The 21,126-nt window shown below is 31.7% G+C and overlaps 1 protein-coding gene across 1 annotated transcript; it reads left to right on the top strand.

Moving 5' to 3' along the window:
* Positions 1-1,192: 1,192 nt before the first annotated feature.
* LOC147067304 (sodium/iodide cotransporter) lies at positions 1,193-20,239 on the top strand. The gene is made up of 9 exons (XM_085953897.1): positions 1,193-1,494; positions 6,241-6,563; positions 8,081-8,235; positions 9,066-9,206; positions 10,449-10,667; positions 11,418-11,691; positions 13,902-14,009; positions 14,783-14,937; positions 15,761-20,239. Exons 1-9 carry the CDS (start codon positions 1,281-1,283, stop codon positions 16,305-16,307), a joined length of 2,136 nt encoding a protein of 711 aa, XP_085810023.1. The 5' UTR covers positions 1,193-1,280; the 3' UTR covers positions 16,308-20,239.
* Positions 20,240-21,126: the final 887 nt, after the last annotated feature.

Below are 21,126 nucleotides of genomic sequence, written 5' to 3'. Positions count from 1 at the left end.
ATGTTTGTTTTAATATTCCGAAGCGACATGTCTAAAGGAAAAGACAGCGCGAACGACACAAACGGACACTAATTATCATTATATTTATGACTGTAAGGCCACACATCAATCATTTTTGGGTGGGGATGGGCCGCAATAGCTTGTAAATGAGCACGCTTAGCTATAGCTGCAGGGTAGATATTTATCGTTAGACTCTAAGCGCGGAGTGTCTGGGTATGAGTAATGTACGTACACTGAAAAGTGCAGTATTCCGCGGTTGGGGTAAATGTGTAGTAAACGTCAGTGGTATCAGTAAGATTTTGTCAATACCACCCCCTCATGCCGCCTTAAAAATTAATAAAAACATATTTTGGTAATTTTTTCAAAGTGGAGTCATCCAAACAATTTTTGTGCAAGCGCACTTGGAAGGTGCTAATTAGTACACATTACCATTAGGTATATTAATGATGCGATAAATGAAAGTGATGTCTAACTTTCTTTGTGTGGTGTAAGTTTTTTTTGTTAGCGTTGTATACTGCCAATTTTTTTTATATAATTCATATTTACGTATTACCAACTTTACTACAATAATTATAGTAGGTACAATATTAAAATTCTAGCGAAATACATATGCTAAAACTACTGTAATTTCGAAGAATACAATGCGAAAAATTTCTAATGTACAATATATAATCAGTATATATAAAAAATGGCAACACTGATATCATAAAACATGTAGTATTACAATTTGCGTAAATGATTTTGAGAGAATTTTAAATTGACCAGATAGTCTGGTTGAAGGTACGATATTGTGTTTAGTGTATTGAACTGTTTAAATACTTGCCCATTTTTTATCCTTCAAATTTATTATTCACACTGTCATTACTTGCTTTCTGAAAATTATTATAAATATTTTTTTATTTTTACAGATACTCCGGTGGACTAATAATAATATAATTAGAACCAGTTCGATTCTATAGAATAGAACATTTCAATGTCGTAGATCGGTTTATGATAAAATAATAATTTAAAAACAAATTTAATACATACATCAGGACTTATAAAAACCTATACACAGGAAAATGAAAATTATAAATATAAAATAACAATAATAAGATGGTACTTAATTAGTAATTACACACAATAATTTAGCTACATACAATTAATAATTAGTGATCGTTAAAAACTCTTGTGCCTTTACTACTATAAGAAGACTAAAATTGATATTTATACTTGAGACTGCTGTGATACCAAGATTGATAAAATTCATTTGAAGATCGCGAAAATAAAACAGTGCAAAAATGGCGATGGATCCAAGTTCTTTGGTCGTAGACTACATAGTGTTCCTAGTGTTCATAGTGGGAAGCTCATTGCTTCCGTTATGGAATCCACGCAAGAAGTCCAGTGGGCCTCAAACGAAGGCCAGTTATGTATTTGCAGCAGGAGGGAGCGTCTCCATGGCGGCGATGATGCTGTCTATCGCTAGAGGGACTTTGGGAGTGCGGTCTTTTCTTGGTAAGGTTATCAACTTCAATGTAATTTAACCTATATGTATCTCCGGCATTACATCAGTCAATTCTTGACTGGACATGGTGGCTTCGTCGGCAGGCTCTTTGAGCTTGGTCTTGTTACCCGTTTAACATGTCAATCACATCCTCTTGGAATGTCCTTAAATGTGTACAGAAAAGGAACAGCTGCTCAAGTCGGTTCAACCAGCTGTTGGGCTCATCGGACCGTCCGACCTAGTCGTCACAAAGGCCAATTTTGCTGCATTTAGAAAATTTGCGGCGTCATACTGCCAACGTGAAGATCTCTTCAATTAGAATATTTGGCAGTTTTGTATTAGCTTTTGTTACTTACAATTTTTATGATTGCCTATACGTGCTCATCTCTCCCAAAGGTATCTACTCTTAACTTAAAGTTATGTAAATTCAGTCAAAGCACATTTGAGTACATGGCGACCTTAGTCTTGGGTAACTGCTCCTGAGACATACCCAGTCATAAAAATATGTTGCTTCACTTCCAAAATTAGGGTCCCGTGATTTGCACAATTAAGACCGGGTGTGGTGCGGGGCGGTGTGATTTGGTGGTGCCATTAACTTCAATTTATCTATAATACTATTTGCGCTGATTTACAGTGATGTAGTTATAAATATTGGGCCGGATGCAAAAAGTATCAAAACTGCATTGTTCGTTTTTGTAAATAAATATATTACGAGTAGGATATTGTAATTTTTCATTCTAGTTGGTATTTTTGTACACACATACTTATTATTTATCTTATTGGTTACAATATAATAATATATCGCCTGTATATCTTGTAAAATTTAATTTTTAGTGCTAGCACCTATTTTATCGAATGGCTACATATGTGTAAGATTTATGGACCCATAATACGTCTAATAATTGAGGCGTAGAGTTACAAAACCCGCTCTGGGCGATTTTTCAAAAAAAATAGTTATGAATGTACGCAGGAGCTCTTTCGTAAGACCCATCTTCTGTTCTAGGTGAGAGTTTTAAATTCCTCTCTGTTTCTTCAAAAAATCAAAATAAATATCGAGGAGACTGACTAAACCCGCTCTTAAAATAAATTTGTTCTGGTAAAACCCTCTCTGCGTAACCGGCCAATCAGACGCCGCGATTTAAATAATGACTCTTCACGAAACCTTTAATCTCCATACAAACCGTCAAACCGTTTTCTCATGCGCGTCATAATTTTGCTTCAATTATTTTACTATTTTTTACTTTTAATAATGAATGTTTCAATAGTTAGTGTGACGGAATCTCAACAAGAAAAATCAAGGAAGCGTTTGAAAAATTCAGCTGCTTGGAAATGTAGCCTGTTACGCCAAGAAACGTATTTAAAAATTGACTATATTTTGCTGTATTGTCATGAATAACCCAGTGGTGGCTCATATTATTTTCTAGTTTTACGTATATTTTTTGTTGTCATTTATATTTAATATTCTGTGTGATATAATAAAATATCATAAGGTTCTTACATGTTTTTATCATTATTTGGTTTGTGTCAAAAATATAATTAAAGGAAAACTATTTTCTGTCGGAGAAATGCTTTTTGTTTGATAATTTGTACTATACAAATGATAGATTTAGTAGGTTATGTTACGTTAGGTTAGTTTTTTCATCTCCCTTGATAAACAATGACATTCCTTATCATTATCTCCACGGGACAAGTTTTTTTCGTCATAAAATTGTATCATTCGTTAATATGAACGATAATGAATTTTAATTCAAATATGTTTATTAATTTGTAGATTAGCTTAGTTGTAATAACGACACATAGTTAACAATGCTGTGCTATCTTGTAGAAATACCGTTACTTTTATAATACGTTTTTGCAATAAATTTCAGAAATTCCACGTTTACTATTATTTGTATATAAAAAGTAGCAGGAACAACAGAATATATGTAATAAATATTTATGTGGGAAAATAAGTAAGCTCATATTTCGCGACTTTTGTTTATCGGATTTGGTTTCTGAATTAAATGATATAAAATATTTAATATACCTAAGTAGATTATGAATAATATAGCTTAAAAATATTATCATTTTATTTTTAAATTTAATAAATAGGTTGGTAGTTAATGGTGGGTTTCCCACAGACATGGAATTTGGGGACACAGGTAATACAGGGATTAGCTAGATAAAGGCCGGTACTTAAGTCCGCTGGGTTTTTTTATTTATGCTATTGATATTATTAAAAAAATAGTTATTGTTATTTCAAATTATCTTATAATTACTCTTAAAAATATCTTTCTGATTCAAAATATGGTCATTAATATTAAAATTATTAAGAATTATTAGTGCACTTATACAATGATAAAAGATTAGTTACCTATTAAACAAATAATTTGCATGGTATGTAGGTAATAACTAATTGTCTCCAGAAAAAGTAACATTTTTTGATAATGGTTTTTTTTGTTTATTATAAAATAAAAGTACATGACATTAACATATTAAAATTAAAAAGTTTCACAAAGGCAATTTGACATAGTAAAAAGTAGGCAATATTCAACTAAATAACTATTTTTTTAAATCTAAAAAAAATATTTTCAAGAAAAGTAAATACCACTATTTTTAAAAAATATTACATACCAATATAACAGCTAAATATGTAGGTACAATGCGAAAAATATACAGCTACCATTAGGTAAGAATGGCTACAAAATATTTTCTAGACAAATTAAATTCTAAAATATATTACATAATTAAAATAAATACGGACCGCTACTAAACTATCATCTCCTGTCGACAATGTACCATTGTGCGACAAACTCCGCTCTTTTTAAAAAATTCCGCGTCGAACGCCGCTCTGTCAGGTAGAGACTGACAAAGACCGCTCTTGGGATAATTAAAATGCATTTATTTGAATAAATACAGCTTATACATTGGATTTGACATTTTATTATACTTTTTCGTATGTAACGGAAGAAATATATTATCTAAAATTACACTTAAATCATCATGATATGCCCAAAACAGTTTTTCGTCATTTACTCAAAACTCAAAAAAGTCTCTAGAGCGGGTTTTGTAACTCTACGCCTCAATTAAAAAGATCATTCCACAAATACTTTCTAAATAATAGTGACGGGAGAAATGCAAATTTCTAAAGTAATACATACTACATACCAAAAAGCAGTGTTATTTTGTGTAGTTTATTTTTGTGCTATCTTCTTTAATAAAAAGTTTTTATTGTCACTGAAAAAAAATGTTTTTAATTTGTGTGGTTGATGGAAGACGATATTTTTTTCACGATTCGAAGATTTTTAGATTTATTCTTCCTTACATTCGTGTTCAAAAAAATACTTTTAATTACTAATTTTTCGATATTCCTGGAATTCCTAAATGAACTGAAACGCACCGGAGCGCAGATACTGTTCGTGAATTCCCCGAGACTACGCTCCATCTCATGGAAAATCAAATATAGCTTTCCGCTTCGTGAATTATTAAAAAAGTATAAAAAATAATATTTAATTTATATTTTTTTTAAATTTATACGAAACTTGACGGAATCATAGAAAACAATATACATATATTTATGACGAGACGTAAACCTCGATCTACATCTCCGGCGGCGACAAGATTGTGCTTTAATCTTGCATGCCGCAAGTTATTATATTTGGCCGTCTGAGCTTTTTAGGTATATACCACACAAATCTAATACCTATACTTAATTTTATGTACTTAATACATAATAATATATTTACGTAAATATGTTAATATCTTTGAAAAATTTACGAGCGCTCCGGTTTGTAATTTTTTTTTATTTCGAGCACTGAAGTTGGTATAGCAAGGATTTTTAGTTTACTGGATTTTTCTTCAACACTAGTCACAGTGGAGTTATTTTTGTGTGTAGGTACACAATAATTTTGTGAACGATTAAATTAAATAGTGCCACAATAATTTCAACACAAAATTCAGACTGAGAAGCCCTTGTCCGGCTAGGGCTCAATGTTTAGCACACTATTGCGATTATGTAGCCCCATCGCTGTTGTTTTGTTGTTCAGTGTTCATGCATGACAATAATTATTACTATTATTTTAGGTAGCAGTGTTTACTCATAACTGGCACAAATTATTTATTTTATTATATTTTCTGAATTATTAATTTTATTAGGTAAGTAGGTTAGGTTAGTTTACTTATTGTTTTCAAAATGTGTTATTAAAAACAAGAGAGTTTTGTTTAGTGAAGAGTGCACAGTAAATAATACTGAATTTTATTGTATGCAGCGCTCTAAATATAAAATTGTAATGTTTATGTACTTCCCTAATTATTTTATGTGGGTATTATAAAAAAATAAGTAAGTAAGTAGATTGTTTAAGATTTGATTAGCAGTCTTTAAACGTATGGCAAGTAAGATTAGAGCATAGTGTTGTCAACGCCGTAGACTGAAATCGAAATTAGACTACGATTCCGACAAGTTTTGTATAAATTTAAACAATATATAAAGTAAATTAATTTTATTACTTATTAATAATTCACGAACCGGAAAGCAATATTTAAATTTTCTACGAGACAGCAATAATCTCGGAGATTTCATGAACGGGTGCTGTGCTTCGGTGCGTTCCAGTCCATTTCGAGCGCTGATTATATGGTATTGAAATAATGGTTACGTATCAACCCCTATTCAGGGGCTTTGGATAAAAATGAGAAACGGCAACAAAAACCATTGAAATGGATCTAAATAGTCAATTTAACTAATAGAGAAACTATCATTAAAAACTAAATTTAATTTTCAGGATTTCCATCTGAACTCTTCTATCGAGGGAGCGCGATGTGGGAGACGTTATACGGAATGCTCTTCGCGTATCCGATTGTCTCCTTCGTCTTCGTTCCAGTCTACTACTCCCTGGGCATCACGTCAGTATATCAGTACCTGGACCTCAGGTTCAAGTCCAGGGCTGTGAGGTGCCTGGCCTCCGCAACGTACATTTGGAGGCAGGTGCTGAATCTCGGTGTGACGGTTTTCACTCCCTGTGTTGCGCTGAATACAGTGATTGGGATTCCTTACTGGGCGTCTATTCTTGGAATCACGGTCATCAGCATTTTGTTTACTGTTATGGTGAGCAGACTTATTGAACTGAATTTTATTTTCATATCAAAATTTAATCTTAACTTTATTTAGCCCCATGGTGGAGTAGGCAAGAGTAAGGATGTCACGCTGACAGGAAAAGTATCGATGTCTAGAATTGGCATTGTGTCGAAAGAAAGTAACGGTACATATCGGAAGAAAAGGATTGTATCAAAAATAATCCTTGTTCGTGAGACCCTTTTTTTAAGTCCAACCAGAAAGTATCGTTTCGATAGCTGGTATCCATATTGTATTGTATCTGTCAAAAAGTATCGATACTTTTTTGACATCCCATCGCTAGACTGACTGTGTCTGATGCTGTGGACACGGGTTTGAATCCCGAGTCTAGTGGAATTCATATATTTTTTTCAATGCGTGTTTGATTCAGAGCAAGGACCCAATGGGTTGAGCGAATGGATAACAACTATTTCTCTCTCTTTGGATGCTAATGGCGAAGGGTGGAGGTAGGCTGTTAAGATCCGACATAAGTAGTAGGTATACACTAAACTTTGTCAGTCATTCGTATTTCTTTTTATTGAACCAAGATTACAATGTTTGTTAGTTAATAAAATTCAATTAAACCCGGCCTAATCCAAGCCATAATAGTCAAAGAATATTCGTTTATCTATAAAGTAACTAAAATTATGCCATTCAACCATACATAATTAGAAGAATATTTTTTATCGATTATGGTTTGGCTTAGGGAAAAACTAACCAACACCATCTGTAATATTATGTATTCTTAATTCAACGAAAACAAATAGGTAGGTTTGACTGAAAAAAGTGTGCACCATTTTTGACGGATCACTCATAGCATACCTAATACTATTATGGTTTGATTTACACAGGACTTAATTTAATCTTAAAAACTAACCAGCACCATCTGCAAATTGTATTCTTAGTTCAATGTAAACAAATAAGCATGACAGGAAAAGCTTAGTGTGCACTATTATTTATGTCGAATCTTAACAGCCTACCTCCACCTCTCGCCACTGCTAGATGCTCGTGTCCATCGCTGACAAATGAAAATGATAATATCAAAGAGAGTAACATAATTATATACATTTTTTTTTACATTTAATTTTTTGACTTATTTGTGAGCAAACATGTCATATTGTGGGATAGTAGGTTTGTTATAAAAATATGTGTCTATATTATGATCTACCATAGCTTCAAAGTAAAAAACAGTCACTAAGGAATGTATCGTTTACTTTCATTTCACAAACCTTTCAATTTGCAAAAGTAGAAGTAAGAGATGCTTACATACTTAGTAAAAGGTAATGGATATTTTTATTAAATATCAAAAGCCTAGAAAGTTGCCGCAAGACTCGTTTTTCAGTCACGACTTATTTATCAAAAAAGGGCTAAAAGATTTGTATTTTTATGCGAGAATTTGTTGTTGGTGATTTTGTACACAAATTCTGATCACACAATAACTATAATTATTGGTAGTGTATAAAATAAATAGAAGTATAAAAATGTTTTCATGTGATTTTTATAATTTCCAGGGAGGTTTAAGCGCAGCAATAAAAGCTGATGTTATCCAGGGAATCACCATGATCATCATCAGCTTTGCGATCATCATCCAATGTTGCTTCGAAGTCGGAGGACCAGCACCGGTCTACGAGATATCTTCTGAGAGAGGTCGGCTCAAATTCTTTGAGTGAGTGATATATTATTATTATTTTTGTTTGCATCAACCAGTCCAAGGACAGTAGATAAGCAAGGAGAGATTTGTTGAACATGGGGTAAACAATCATGTTACGGTTATCTACCAATAAAATTAAAACCTTTAAATATAATTATTATAATAATTAGGTAGGTATCTACTAACTACATAGGTATTCTAATTCTACTGTTTATTTATAAAACCATTATTCAAAAGTGACAACAAAATGACATAATCGCTGTGAAGTAAAATAAAGCACTTAGAAGTACCAAACAATTAATTATGTTATTTAATACTGGTAATTAGGTAGCACTAATTTTATAGTTTAGTTTAGATACTATTATTGTCATAATACCTACTCATAATAATATTCCTACCAATAATAAAATTGTGACACTGACATCTAGGAAAATTTTATAGTAGGTCTACCAAGAAAAATATTAATGAGAATGCAACAGTGACATCTATGAACACAAAAAAAAATCATGTTCATTAAAAATATTTATTACAATATTGCCATATTATTATTATCATAAGGTATGACTTCTATGTTGTTGGTGATACGCCACCATCATTGCATGGGATCATTCATCATACAAGTGAAAATGATCTAATTTGAATGTAATCATTCAATTTAGTCACGATGATCAGATAAGTAAAATTACCATTTTATAGCTCAATCTGCCCCCTCAGTTTTCTACAGTGTTTGTATTGCCCAAAAAATACTACTTTTAGCAGGAAAACTGGTATTTTTTAGATTGAAACTAATGACATTATTAAAACAATGAAAAATTAAATTTTTTAATTTTGATTATAAATTTCAGTTTCAAATGGGATTCAACGGTTCGCGTGGATACTATGTCAGCCTGGGTTGGACAGATGTTCATGTCTCTTTCTCTGTTTGGTTGTCAGCAGAACTTTGTTCAGAGATACTGCAGCATGGAATCGGAAAAAAAAGTTCGCCAGTAAGTGTTACATAACTAAACTATCCACGGTTTGTTTTGATAAAAATTATGGTTATTTTGGTTACCTTGAGTTTACACAATATACCTGATGCGAAATATAATTTCATGAATGGTGTAGGTACCTGTACATTAAAATGAAACATTTTTCAATAATTTAATTAATCACAAATAAATTTTATTCTTTCGTAAACAGATGAACGTGGTTTAAAAATTCACTATACCTACTACTGCCCCCATAAGCAAAAAGGCAGCTATTTGTCAAAGTCACATTTTGAGATAATGAGACATTAATGTTTTTTCAACTTTTCTTAATAAATTTTTAAATAATGTGGATGATTTGAGCAAAAATTAACATTTAAGCAAAAATCAGTATATTTTCAATCGATGCTGTGTTTTTGCTTATGAAACTCATTATAATATCTTTTTGTTTAGAATAACTACCGTTTTTGTGAAAAAAACGAAAAACAATAATATGTCAATTATTATACTGAAATAAATTTTATACCGCTTTTGACTTTATGTCAAATGTTTCAGAATTTCATGTAGAGCATTATCTGTACACTAACTCAATTTGTGATTTTTGTCGAAAAGCTGCCTTTTTCCTTATGAGGGCAGTACATTGCAATAAGGTTACATTTTTTGAATATGTGTTCATGTTTTTACAGCATTACATATGATCCTATTCTGCCAACATGTCTATTTTAATATTGAGATGTTTTATCTACTGTTGTGTTTCTGAGTAATAAGCCAATGGTCAAAACTGTAAGATGTAAAACTCGGGGCTTTATTGATAATAGTTACTCATTCATTGAAGAAGAAAAGTATATCAACCTTGGTTTTTCTTTATTTATATTATCATATTGTGATGATTACCCGTGATGGGCCTCGGGTTTGAATCCTGGGCTTGCAAATACATGTTGTTTTTTCAATGTGTGTTTGGACCCATAGCATGGCTCTAATACAGTGGTGCACAACCTCTTTGAAAGAAGGGCCAATTTATCCATTTTCTAATTTTTCATGGGGCGCATATCAAAAGAAAAATTATCTACACTGGTATTGTATTGGAAGAAAAATATTGATGTCAAAGTGCGATACTTTTTTGACAGCCCTACTGATAATACAATGAAAAGATAGTCACCAATAGACAATAATGTAATTTTGTAATTTTGTTTCTTTTGTCAAAAACGAATTGATTCGATAAAAATAAATAAAATAATGACAATTATATCTCATATTTTTCAGAACTCTGCTATCCAATATTCCGGTGATAACCGTCCTGTTCAGTTTATCTTGGGTGGCTGGCATGGGTATCTTTGCCACTTACGCTGACTGCGATCCCTTGACTGCCGGGTACACCAAGAAGATGGATGAAATCTTGCCGTTCTTCGTTGAAGACAAGTTTAACTACTTACCTGGACTGATGGGACTCTTCATGGGAAGTCTTTTTAACGGAGCATTGAGGTAAAAATTAGAATGTCATCTGGATTTATCAAGTATTATAATATTATTATAATATATGCTACATCCTCACGTGCAACCAAGGGGTGGTTCCAGAGTGAATTTGTCTTGAATTATCGTGCAATGATCACGTCATGAATCAAAAAAGTGCAGAAGCTTCTGAATTTTCACGCGACAATTGGACCGCGCAATATCAGTAGAATAATAGTAGCAAACCTGCCGGTAAAAAAATGAATTACACTGCACAGAGACTATGCAGAGACTCATGTTGAGTTTCACCGATTTACACTACCTTTCAAATAGTACCATAAAATGACAACATCGCGTCTCGCGTAAGCGTAATCTTGAAGAATGAGAATGGCGAGAACGTCGGCAATTTTACATGTAAACAGTTATTATTGTGATAGTTTAAAATACCTGGTGCAAATAAATCAATACACATACGGGTACTATTATCTAAGTTATCTGATAAAAAGAATGAAGCCAGTCTGAACACAATAAACATTTTAGTTATTAACGTGTGCGACATTAATGATTGGTAATTTACAAATATTACCTATAAATCAGCTAATTGCTTTAAATAATATACTGCATAATTATGCGGTACTCACTTGGATAATTCTTCAAATCCCCGAGTGCCCACTTTAGAAAATCATGTTTGAGTTTAATATCACTCAAATGATGCATGCACACTACTGCATGTTGGCGATTTTGGTGTGATATTTTTGATAATCTGAAATTTTTTCCTTACAGTATTTCAGTTTCCAATCTGAATTCGCTCGCCACAGTTACATGGGAAGATTTCCTTTCACAAGCTCCCGCCTTCAAAGGATTAAAAGATCGCCAACAGTTAGCAGTCATAAAGATCCTCGGTGCAATATATGGTGTCATCATTATGGGGGTCAGTTTTGGAGTGGGACTTTTATCCGGTGTCATTGAGAGCAGTATGCTGATGACATCTGCAACTTCTGGACCCCTGCTTGGAGTATTCTTGCTAGCAATGCTTGTGCCTTGTGCTACAAGAAAGGTTTGTGATGTCACATTATCAGTAATCAAGCAATAATTTACTGCTAATTTGGGTTCACTCATTTGATGCCGCTGTTGTGATTCTGGATAATCGGTGTCAATTTGGCGCAGTAAAATATTTTTGTTATTTTTAAATATTTCTTTAAACCCTAGAAATTTAGCTACAAAGACAAGAGTGGCAAGACCTTGTGTTAAGTAGCCCACCACCCATTCCATTTAATGTTTTATTTTATGATTTTATGTAGTACCTATTTGATACGCGATTTGTTTAAATAAAAACCTTGTGACTACTCGGTAAATTCAGTTATAACCTATTTAATGCTGGGAGGTATTAGCATGGCAGTAGGTACCCAGAAGGCCGCAAATTTGTATGAAAAAATAATACCAGCTTATAAACATTATTTTTAAATATATTAGGCTCGTATCTTTCAACCTGAACGAAACAAATCAAATTAAACCAGAGACAATATACGTACAAATTGTATGAGTAGAAAGTAGACCGGAAATGGTTTGAGATTTGACGTTTGGTTCAGTGTATCATTGAAAATCAAACCGTTCTCGGACCGTCAGAAATGGTATGACATGAAACGTCAAACCGATTCGGACGATCCATAGACTAATGGCAATCTGTCAAAGTGTTGACAAGCATTATTCGGCATTTATATATCGTGAGGTGTTCATAATAATTAATATGTCACTTGAATTATGTATATTATAGATTAATAATTAATACCTATTATTCATAAGTAACCATACGCGAACAAGACGCCGCTTTTGGTCTTATTATCTCAAAATCCAGCCATATTTTCTATGCAAAGAGTTCGATTTAATATCATTACTATAATTATTATGTCAGACCAAGAATTTATTTTCATTTTATTTATATTTTGTAACGGAGATTCTAATTTACAAACTGTGTTAAATCAACCCGGAATGATCTTTATATTACCTACCTAACGAATTTTATCAATTTAATATGTTCGATTGTCATCTAAGTCACAAAATCATACTGTCAAAATGAACAAGTGATCAATTATAAAAAGCTCTCATCAAAAGTAATTTTTAAAAATTTATCATACCTATTAATCTTATAAATTAACTAAATGGCTACCTATTCACGAAGCATTCTTTATATTTTGTACATTTAAAATGAATAAATACGAATTTGATTTATATATATATATATAAAAAGGATTTCAAGTTATACACATTTATATTTTTATGAAAATCGATGTTATTTAAAATAAATATAAAAAATATTAAAACGATGAATTAGTCAAAAATCTAAACGACAAAAATCTAAAACTTAATAAACTAAATTTTAATAATAAATATGACCATAAAATGTAATATAATAATAAGATGTGACCCTGCAACGAATTCACATTTTATTACATTTTTTTACAATTGCAAGTATATTATCTTAAAATTAAAAAATAAATAAAAATTCTTTTTAATGTATTCAGATACATATTTATTAATTAATACAGTTAAAATTGTAAATTATCAAAAAAAATACTGAAATTGCAAGCTTCATATTTTTCCGCTAGGTTCTCTGCCTCTCCCCCTTAAGTACTGGCAACACTAATTAGTCGTCAGAAAAGCGTTTCCGTGGACATTTACCAAACGGTCCCAAACCAAACGGTTAAATTTCGTTTGTTTGATTCAGGTTGAATGATACAGACTTATTAAAAACACTTTTATTTCGGTTAAGTATTTCACCATGATTCCAAGAGATGGCAGTGTGTGTACAATATATTAAATTATTTAAACCAATCCGCTAGTATGAGTATAAAGTATAGTGCATATTATACGCGCTCATTTTTTATGGCTAGCCTTGCACGCACGGAATTGTAGAGTGTATAAACGCGCTTGTGGTATATATCCGGTTAAATACATCTAGTCACTACTAAACATACACACCCGCTAGACCCTCTGTCACCCCTATGAAGATAACCTCAAGTCCTTAGGTTATAATAGTTGTTGATATTTTTCTGATAACCATAAGTAAAAGTACATTACCATGTTTGCTCTTATACTGAGAATATGGGGCTCTTCAGAGTGGGGGTTGTATCGCTTTGTTTATGAGGAACCGTTGTTAGCCATTATAGCGGAGTAAGAATTATGTGCCATTAAATTTATTAAAGCATAATACAATAATTATGTCTCTATAAATGCTAAACTTTTTCCGGTGTAATTTTTTGTTTTCAGGGAGCTGTAGCAGGGATGATTGCGAGTCACGTTATGGTTATGTGGGTGACTGTTGGACATCTGATGGCTGATACCAAACAAGTTGAAATGCTTCCTCTTTCAGTTTCTGTAAGTTTATGCGGCATGTAATGCAGCTAGTGGTCTCTAGTGACAGAATGTGAAGCGGTTCGAGGTTGAGAATTATTTCAACCGTACCGAAGCTTAATTCAATATATTATTCTAATTAAAAAAAAGATTTCAAGTTTAATTTTTTTAGAAATATTCATGTTTCTCAACCCTTTAAATGCCAGGAGATATTAGAATGGTGGGACCCGGCAGGCCACGAATTTCTATGAAAAAATAAAACCTTAGAAACAACAATAGAGTACTCTCTCAGTAATCCGCCACCTCAAAAACCAGACAAGTGTCCAATTAGTGAAAGTGGCGGATTATAGTGCATACATACAAAAAATGGTAAAAATTAAAACAGGTAGGTATTTCGTAAATATAGTTTTTTTTTGTTAAGAAATTAGTACACTAGCAAATTACGGTTTTATTTATAATCAAAATATTTAATATAATAATGTTTATTATTATATTAAATATATTTAATTAACAATTATATTAACATATAAGTATTTACTAAATTATACATATTATTTATAAATATTAAGTTTATTAATTAAATATTAAACAGTACATCACTTGACACAACCAGTTGTTGTAAGGTTACAGGTGTATGTAAAATATATTTATATGTGAACGCTGTCAGTCAGAGAATAAGAGTGACTATTTACCTAAAAGAAAATTGAAGTCTCCACGTGTATAAATTTGTGATAAAGAAAAAGCAGTATGCTCGATAACCAAATTTTTGTAAATAATACTATTATATTTGTTTCTAGGGTTGCACAAATGAATCATTCTCGGCTCACATTATGAAGCCGGGACCACAATGGCCGCTATCAAGCATTCCTCTTGAAGTTAACCTCAACACGACACACTTCTTAGACCACTTCAATCACCTGGATACTACTACTGTCACACCACCTACTAGCTCGTAAGTGTACAATATTGATTGATCCATGGATATTTATCGGTATTATAAACTATTTTCAACGAAGAAGAATCATTTGTAGACTTGAGTAATATAAAAAAACATGAAGCACTATATTACATGATAGCCTAAATAAAGGTGAAATAATATCGAATTGAATGAAATGTACCTACTTACATGTTATTATTTGGTGGCATAAGTACCTAATTATAATTCACGCATCAGACCTCATTGTAGCCCACCGTAGTTGGTAGACCGCTCATCTCTGAAGCAGAGGGTATGAGGTTTGAATCTCGCATTTCCTAAAATTACGTGTTTTTTATCAATGTGTCTTTGAACCAGAGCAAGGACCATGTAGGTTGAGCAAATGGCTAACAACCATTTCTCATAAAAATGTCCATTAATAAAACTCTCACAATGTGGATACCCATATGCTCCGCTTAAGAGTGAAAATGGAAGGTTTTAGGGGTCACCTTATGACATCATGTCCTAATGGAGAGGAGGAGGTCTGATATAATGTAACGATTTGTGATGAAAGATACAGCGGGAGGGGATTATAAAAATGTGACCAAATTGGTAAGGAGGTTGTAAAAGATACCCAAAATCGTGTGACATTATGGATCACCCATTATTGATACCAGTTCTGTATTAGGTTACAGATTTAACAACTATTTCATGCAAACTGAACAAGTGGATAGAAACAATCAAAGATGGTAATTACTTTGTTGTAATAACCACTATTCATTGTTTGTGGTCAAAATACACCCTGCATTGGTTGCAAGCAGTTCTATATATTATAATATATATATATTTTTTTTAATTCCAGGAATCCTTTCCAGCCCCTCTACTTGATGACATACATGTATTACGCTTTGATGGGAACAATGATAACAGTTGTAGTTGGAATTATCGTCAGTTTACTTGCACCAACTAACGACAGTGACGTTTATGACGAAAAACTCTTGCATCCCGTCATTTTAAAGCTGAGCAAAATGCTACCTGGAAAACCGAGGAAATTTTTACACACTGAAGCAAGCTCCACAAACCAGTGTCTTCCTGGATCTTCAACAGAATCAAACGGAAACGCCAAAAAAGATTCGAAGGAAATCGATAATCTTGGATTTGAAATGCTGGATAACTTGGACAAGCATGTTGTCGAGATTGAAACAATCAAACAAGCAAATGGAGTAAAACTGAATAATAATTCTTCAAACCCGGATATTCAAAATGTTAGTCGACATTTTGATAATTATAGTGATAAGAATGGAAGTCTTTCGGGAACAATTAAACGAAATGTCAATGGGTTCGTCACTGAGAAATTTAGGGCACTAACCGACGAGGAAATTAACAAAGGAGATGTGACAAAGTTTTGATGTTCAGCAACAGTTTTGTTTAGGATTTATCATAAATGTAATCATGCCGTCATGCTGATATAGTGAAAGGGTATGATATTATTATAATGTGAAGAAAATGAACAATTACATGAGTGATTGTGAAACACAATCATTTTGAATGATTTTGCCAAATCCATTGTGAAATTATTGGACATTAAGATAATATATTAATTGACACTCTTTTATTTGGGTAATATTTATTGTAAAAAGATTATGTGACAATGGTATACCTAAGTACCTACATTCTTCTTTATGGTATAGTTTACTCTGTGGCCGTAAGAATGTTATTCCATGATTATAGAATGAAGTTTCGAGAGAATAGAAATCTTCCTAAACAGAATAATATAAGCTATATTAAATTAATTGACATTTAAATGAATGTTTAAAAATTGCTTTTAAGTCAAATAAATCATTCGCTGTAGGTATTCAAAATAATTGAAGACTGACGCGTTATTTTGAAGTCTCTTAATGGTTACTTATTTAAGTGAAAGTATTATGTGGATAAAGGGTAAATTTATTACTTATATATTGTAATTAAGAATAATTAGATAAATGTGTAAAATTCTGGGCTATCGATTGCCGGATTTATTTTCTATTATTGAAAGTTATTTCAAAAATCATTGTACATTACAGCAGTTAGTTTTTTCATAATAATATGCAACATTGCTACATTGCAAGATTTTGACAGTTCTCGTATTTTTTCTATGTTACTGATGAAGTTTGATTTCCAACCACATTGTAGTGGGTTCTGTATTATAGACATTACTGGAATAAAATATTTATATTAATTTATGCCAGTACGTAATGTTAGTAATTAATTATTCATGTGTCTATCTATTAGGATCGAAGTAATATAGGTAATAACTTCCTAGAAGATAGACAATTTGATGATATAGAATTAGGACATTCACGCTGGAAACATATTACGATCATTAGGTCATGTGAGCCCACGTGACCTCGCGCTACGGGAAATAAGTGTGCAATCAAAGAATGTGGTCTATAAATAGAAGGATCCTTACATGTTATTTCTGTTATGACATTTAAAATCATTCAGCAAATACATTAAGCATTGTTAAGTTGGTAAACTCCACATATTTTAACATTGCTCAGTTGTCATTCCAATTTTATTACTCATTTTTGTGTTTGTTGTGAGATTACTTACTGCAATAATTGCACTAATTATAAACGAATTTACACAAATTTTTAAGGATTTTTAAACTAAATAATAATGTCTAAGTGTCGTATTCTTGGCTGCTTATCTAGTCATCGTGACTGATTAACTTTTCATACACCTGTAGATTGGCAAATAAATGTCATAGTAAAAGTGTGATATTCTCTTCAAATGAGCTTGCAATGCGAAGTGATTTGTAGCTAATTTATTATTTGGATCAGTGGTTTTTTTTTGCTTCAATTTCATACATTTAGACCCTATCTCTATAGAAAGAGGTTTTCAACATCTTTGTGGGCAATGTTGCTTTACATGATAGGTAGGTATGTAAAATGTTGTTTGACTGATGCTGCCACTTGTAGTACATTTTGAGCCGAAAATGAAAAGTGTTGTAGAACGTTTTTATAATTTCTGACGGTTTACAGTTGATTTTAGTGGTTTGGAAGGGTTACTCCTTAAGGACAGATAATTGATACAATGTGTTTGTAGGTTGTCAATTTTTATAACAGAATGTTCTGATTGTTTTAGCATAAATTGTGTACTCACTTGACGTGATGAAAATGTGCTCCTAGCATAATGCACGTCACAGATGGGTGCAGTGCAATTATTATATTGTAGTTTATGATAAAATTGTTGTTGATATCATAATTCTCATTTATAATTTTTTATACTGTCAGTAAAAATGAATGTTATTATTGATAATATGGGCAGCTTCCTGTTTCTTTTGATAGTGTTTATTAGGTTTGTTCTTTCTAGTATTATGGACAATTTGCTGACGATTGACAATTTTCACGATGCTTTGATTTTGTTTCTACTGTCTCATTGCTAACAAAGCATTTGTAAACCATCAGATTATTTCGAATGTTACCAATCAATGGTTGAAGGATAACATATTATACAGTGATAGTCTTTATCTAGAAGTGTCAACTTATGGTGTAAAATATTTGCATAATATTATCGCTTTAATAAAAATTACACATTTCAAATCTTGTTTGAAATGTTAATAAAGTATTACTATTTTTGATTTCATATAATACCGATATTTCTGTGTCTCACAATTTTCCTTATTTGAATTTTGAAGAGCTAATAAAAAGGTGTTACAGACAAAATCTTTCGATACTGTACTTGTTAGTAAATATGAATATTTTTCTTCCGAAACGATACTGAAATACAGTATCGACACTTTTTTTCTTTCAAAAAGACATCTCTAGATAATATTATGTACCTACACTAAAAAAAGTCTCTCAAACCAGTGGGCAATTGCTGTATGTGATTTGTAGTGGGAACAAACCTAATGTAAATGATAATTGAATGGGTATGCTGGGTATGGGAATGGGCTATGCCGAAGCCGTGATCGACAGGCCGCACATACAAATTTCGCGAGATATCATGTCCGACTTTTAACTCAAATTACTAGCCACTGTCTATTGATATGCATAATATAAAGAATTAAACACACAGTGACATCTGTTTGAATGATTATGAAATACTACGCCACAAATTATCGGAATGACAGCGATTTTAGTAAGAGCTTCGCTCTACATTCAACGTGTGTCGTTAAAAATCTGCGGCCTGTCAGATACTACCATAGTAATATTGTGAGGCTTAGAAAAGGTTAAGGGCCTGATGCATAGATGAAAGTGGAAACAATGACAGATAGCAAAACAGTGACTTATATAGGAATATAGTTTTCTATGATCAAAAGTGTTGTCATTTCGAAAACTACGATTTTTACAATAGTAAAAAAGATTAAAACTGCACAATATAAGTTGAATTAGCACAAATTTTATTGATTTATGATGTAAACTTTCAACAATTTAATGGTTGCTTTATCTATGGTTGATTGAATAAAAATGCACGCAACATACTCTTCATGTTCACTAATATTATTATTCACAAATGTCTCCATTGATTAACTGCGAAATCTGAAAAATCTACAAGGTTTGACATTCCCTCAATGGTAGCAAATTATTCCGAAACCATATCGCATATCCGTTAAAATAGAGTCATAAGTAAAAAAAACATGATTTTGAGTAAAGTATACAGATTCACAAAAAATTTCCATCTGCTAAAAAATAGTCATAATTTTAGCTTTAATATTTAACCACTAGATGGAATTGTAACGGTATTATATTGTGACTAAGGATTGCAATACCGAATGAAAATATCAATACCGGTTTTTCGGTATTTATTATTGAATACCGGTATTATACTGGTTTTTCTTAAACATTAAAAAAAACTAAAGTAGGTGCTTGTCAATAAAATAATATAGCTATTTAAAATATTATTTTATAGCAAAAACCTACATAGGTAGGTACCTACATTTATTATGTTGACATTTAAAAATATATATTGATTATAATTGTAGAACTAGTTATTTTTTTACAAATAATTTGAATAATATATTGATAATTTTAACTAAAGCCCTCAAAAGTTCATCAAGTGCAAATAAGTCCGGCTGCAGGAAAAGCTTCTTAAATTCAACGCTTGTACAGTCATCAATAATTATAGAATAATTGAACATTTTTGTCACGGATGTTTCCTATTTCGAAATAATATGATAATTCATAGCGACAATTACGTATATAAATATATTTGATGAAATTAGTTTTATTATTTTTTCATCTCTGTTGGATTCACTCAATATATTTGCATTTTAGCAGCACATAATTTATAATTCATTTTCAAAAACGTAAACGAGTGTGCTTTCTTAAAACCGAATATTCCGGTATTTTGGATTTAAAAAAACAGTATTTCGGTATTAATAAATACTGGAATACCGGTGATGCAATCCCTAATTGAGACTTATTTGAACGTTTTCGTTGTGGAACAGTGTCATTTTTGACTTTATGACGCGTCGGTGTGTGCACGTATTGTATTTTGTATCTCAAATATAGTTATAAAGTGGAAAGTGACTATATTGGCATCATTCGAATTGAATATTTTTTGTTGAAAAATTCCCAAAACTTATATAAAAATGTGTCACAACTCAAGTTTTTCACGATTTTCTTTCTGTAAAATGAGTTTTTTCACAATGTAACAGCATTTTTAACAATGAATCCAAATATATAATATACATAAATGGGCATGACTCTAAAGAGTAATGCGGAAAACATACAAAAACATGATTTTGACAATTTTCAGATTAGTTTTTTGGCTCTACTGAAAAATCAAAAACTTTGAGTTATGACTCTATTTTATCGGAGGTGCGATATATTTACTAGATTTCTGTTTACAAAACATCATTATTTGACAGTGGCTGTCACTTGAGTTTCAATGACGCCGTAATTGGTGCCACCTGTTCATTGTTATGCATTATAATAATAATATCTTATTTATCCGAAAATCGGCCGACTAAAGCATATTAAGCCGACTTAATTAAATCAGTATTACTATGCATAAGGTCTTAAGGGGGGACATGCTCAGCGTAGGTCAAAATGGAGCTTTTGTTCTATTTTCAAAGCATGATCCTGGACATACCTTAAACGTTGTAGATAATCTATTTATATAATTTTAAAGCCTTATTATCCTTTATATTTATTTTAAACATTTTATGACTGCATAAAGTATTTTTATTACATAAAATAATATTCTTTTAAACCTCTCGCTCTAATGATTTAGAATATAGTC

The sequence above is a fragment of the Rhyacophila brunnea genome, unplaced genomic scaffold (genome assembly GCF_057557595.1).
Source record: "Rhyacophila brunnea isolate RB1 unplaced genomic scaffold, BYU_Rbru_1.0 scaffold_4, whole genome shotgun sequence".
Classification (NCBI taxonomy): domain Eukaryota; kingdom Metazoa; phylum Arthropoda; class Insecta; order Trichoptera; family Rhyacophilidae; genus Rhyacophila; species Rhyacophila brunnea.
Note: the sequence above shows the minus strand (reverse complement) of the source record. Positions and strands in the feature narration are given on the sequence as shown.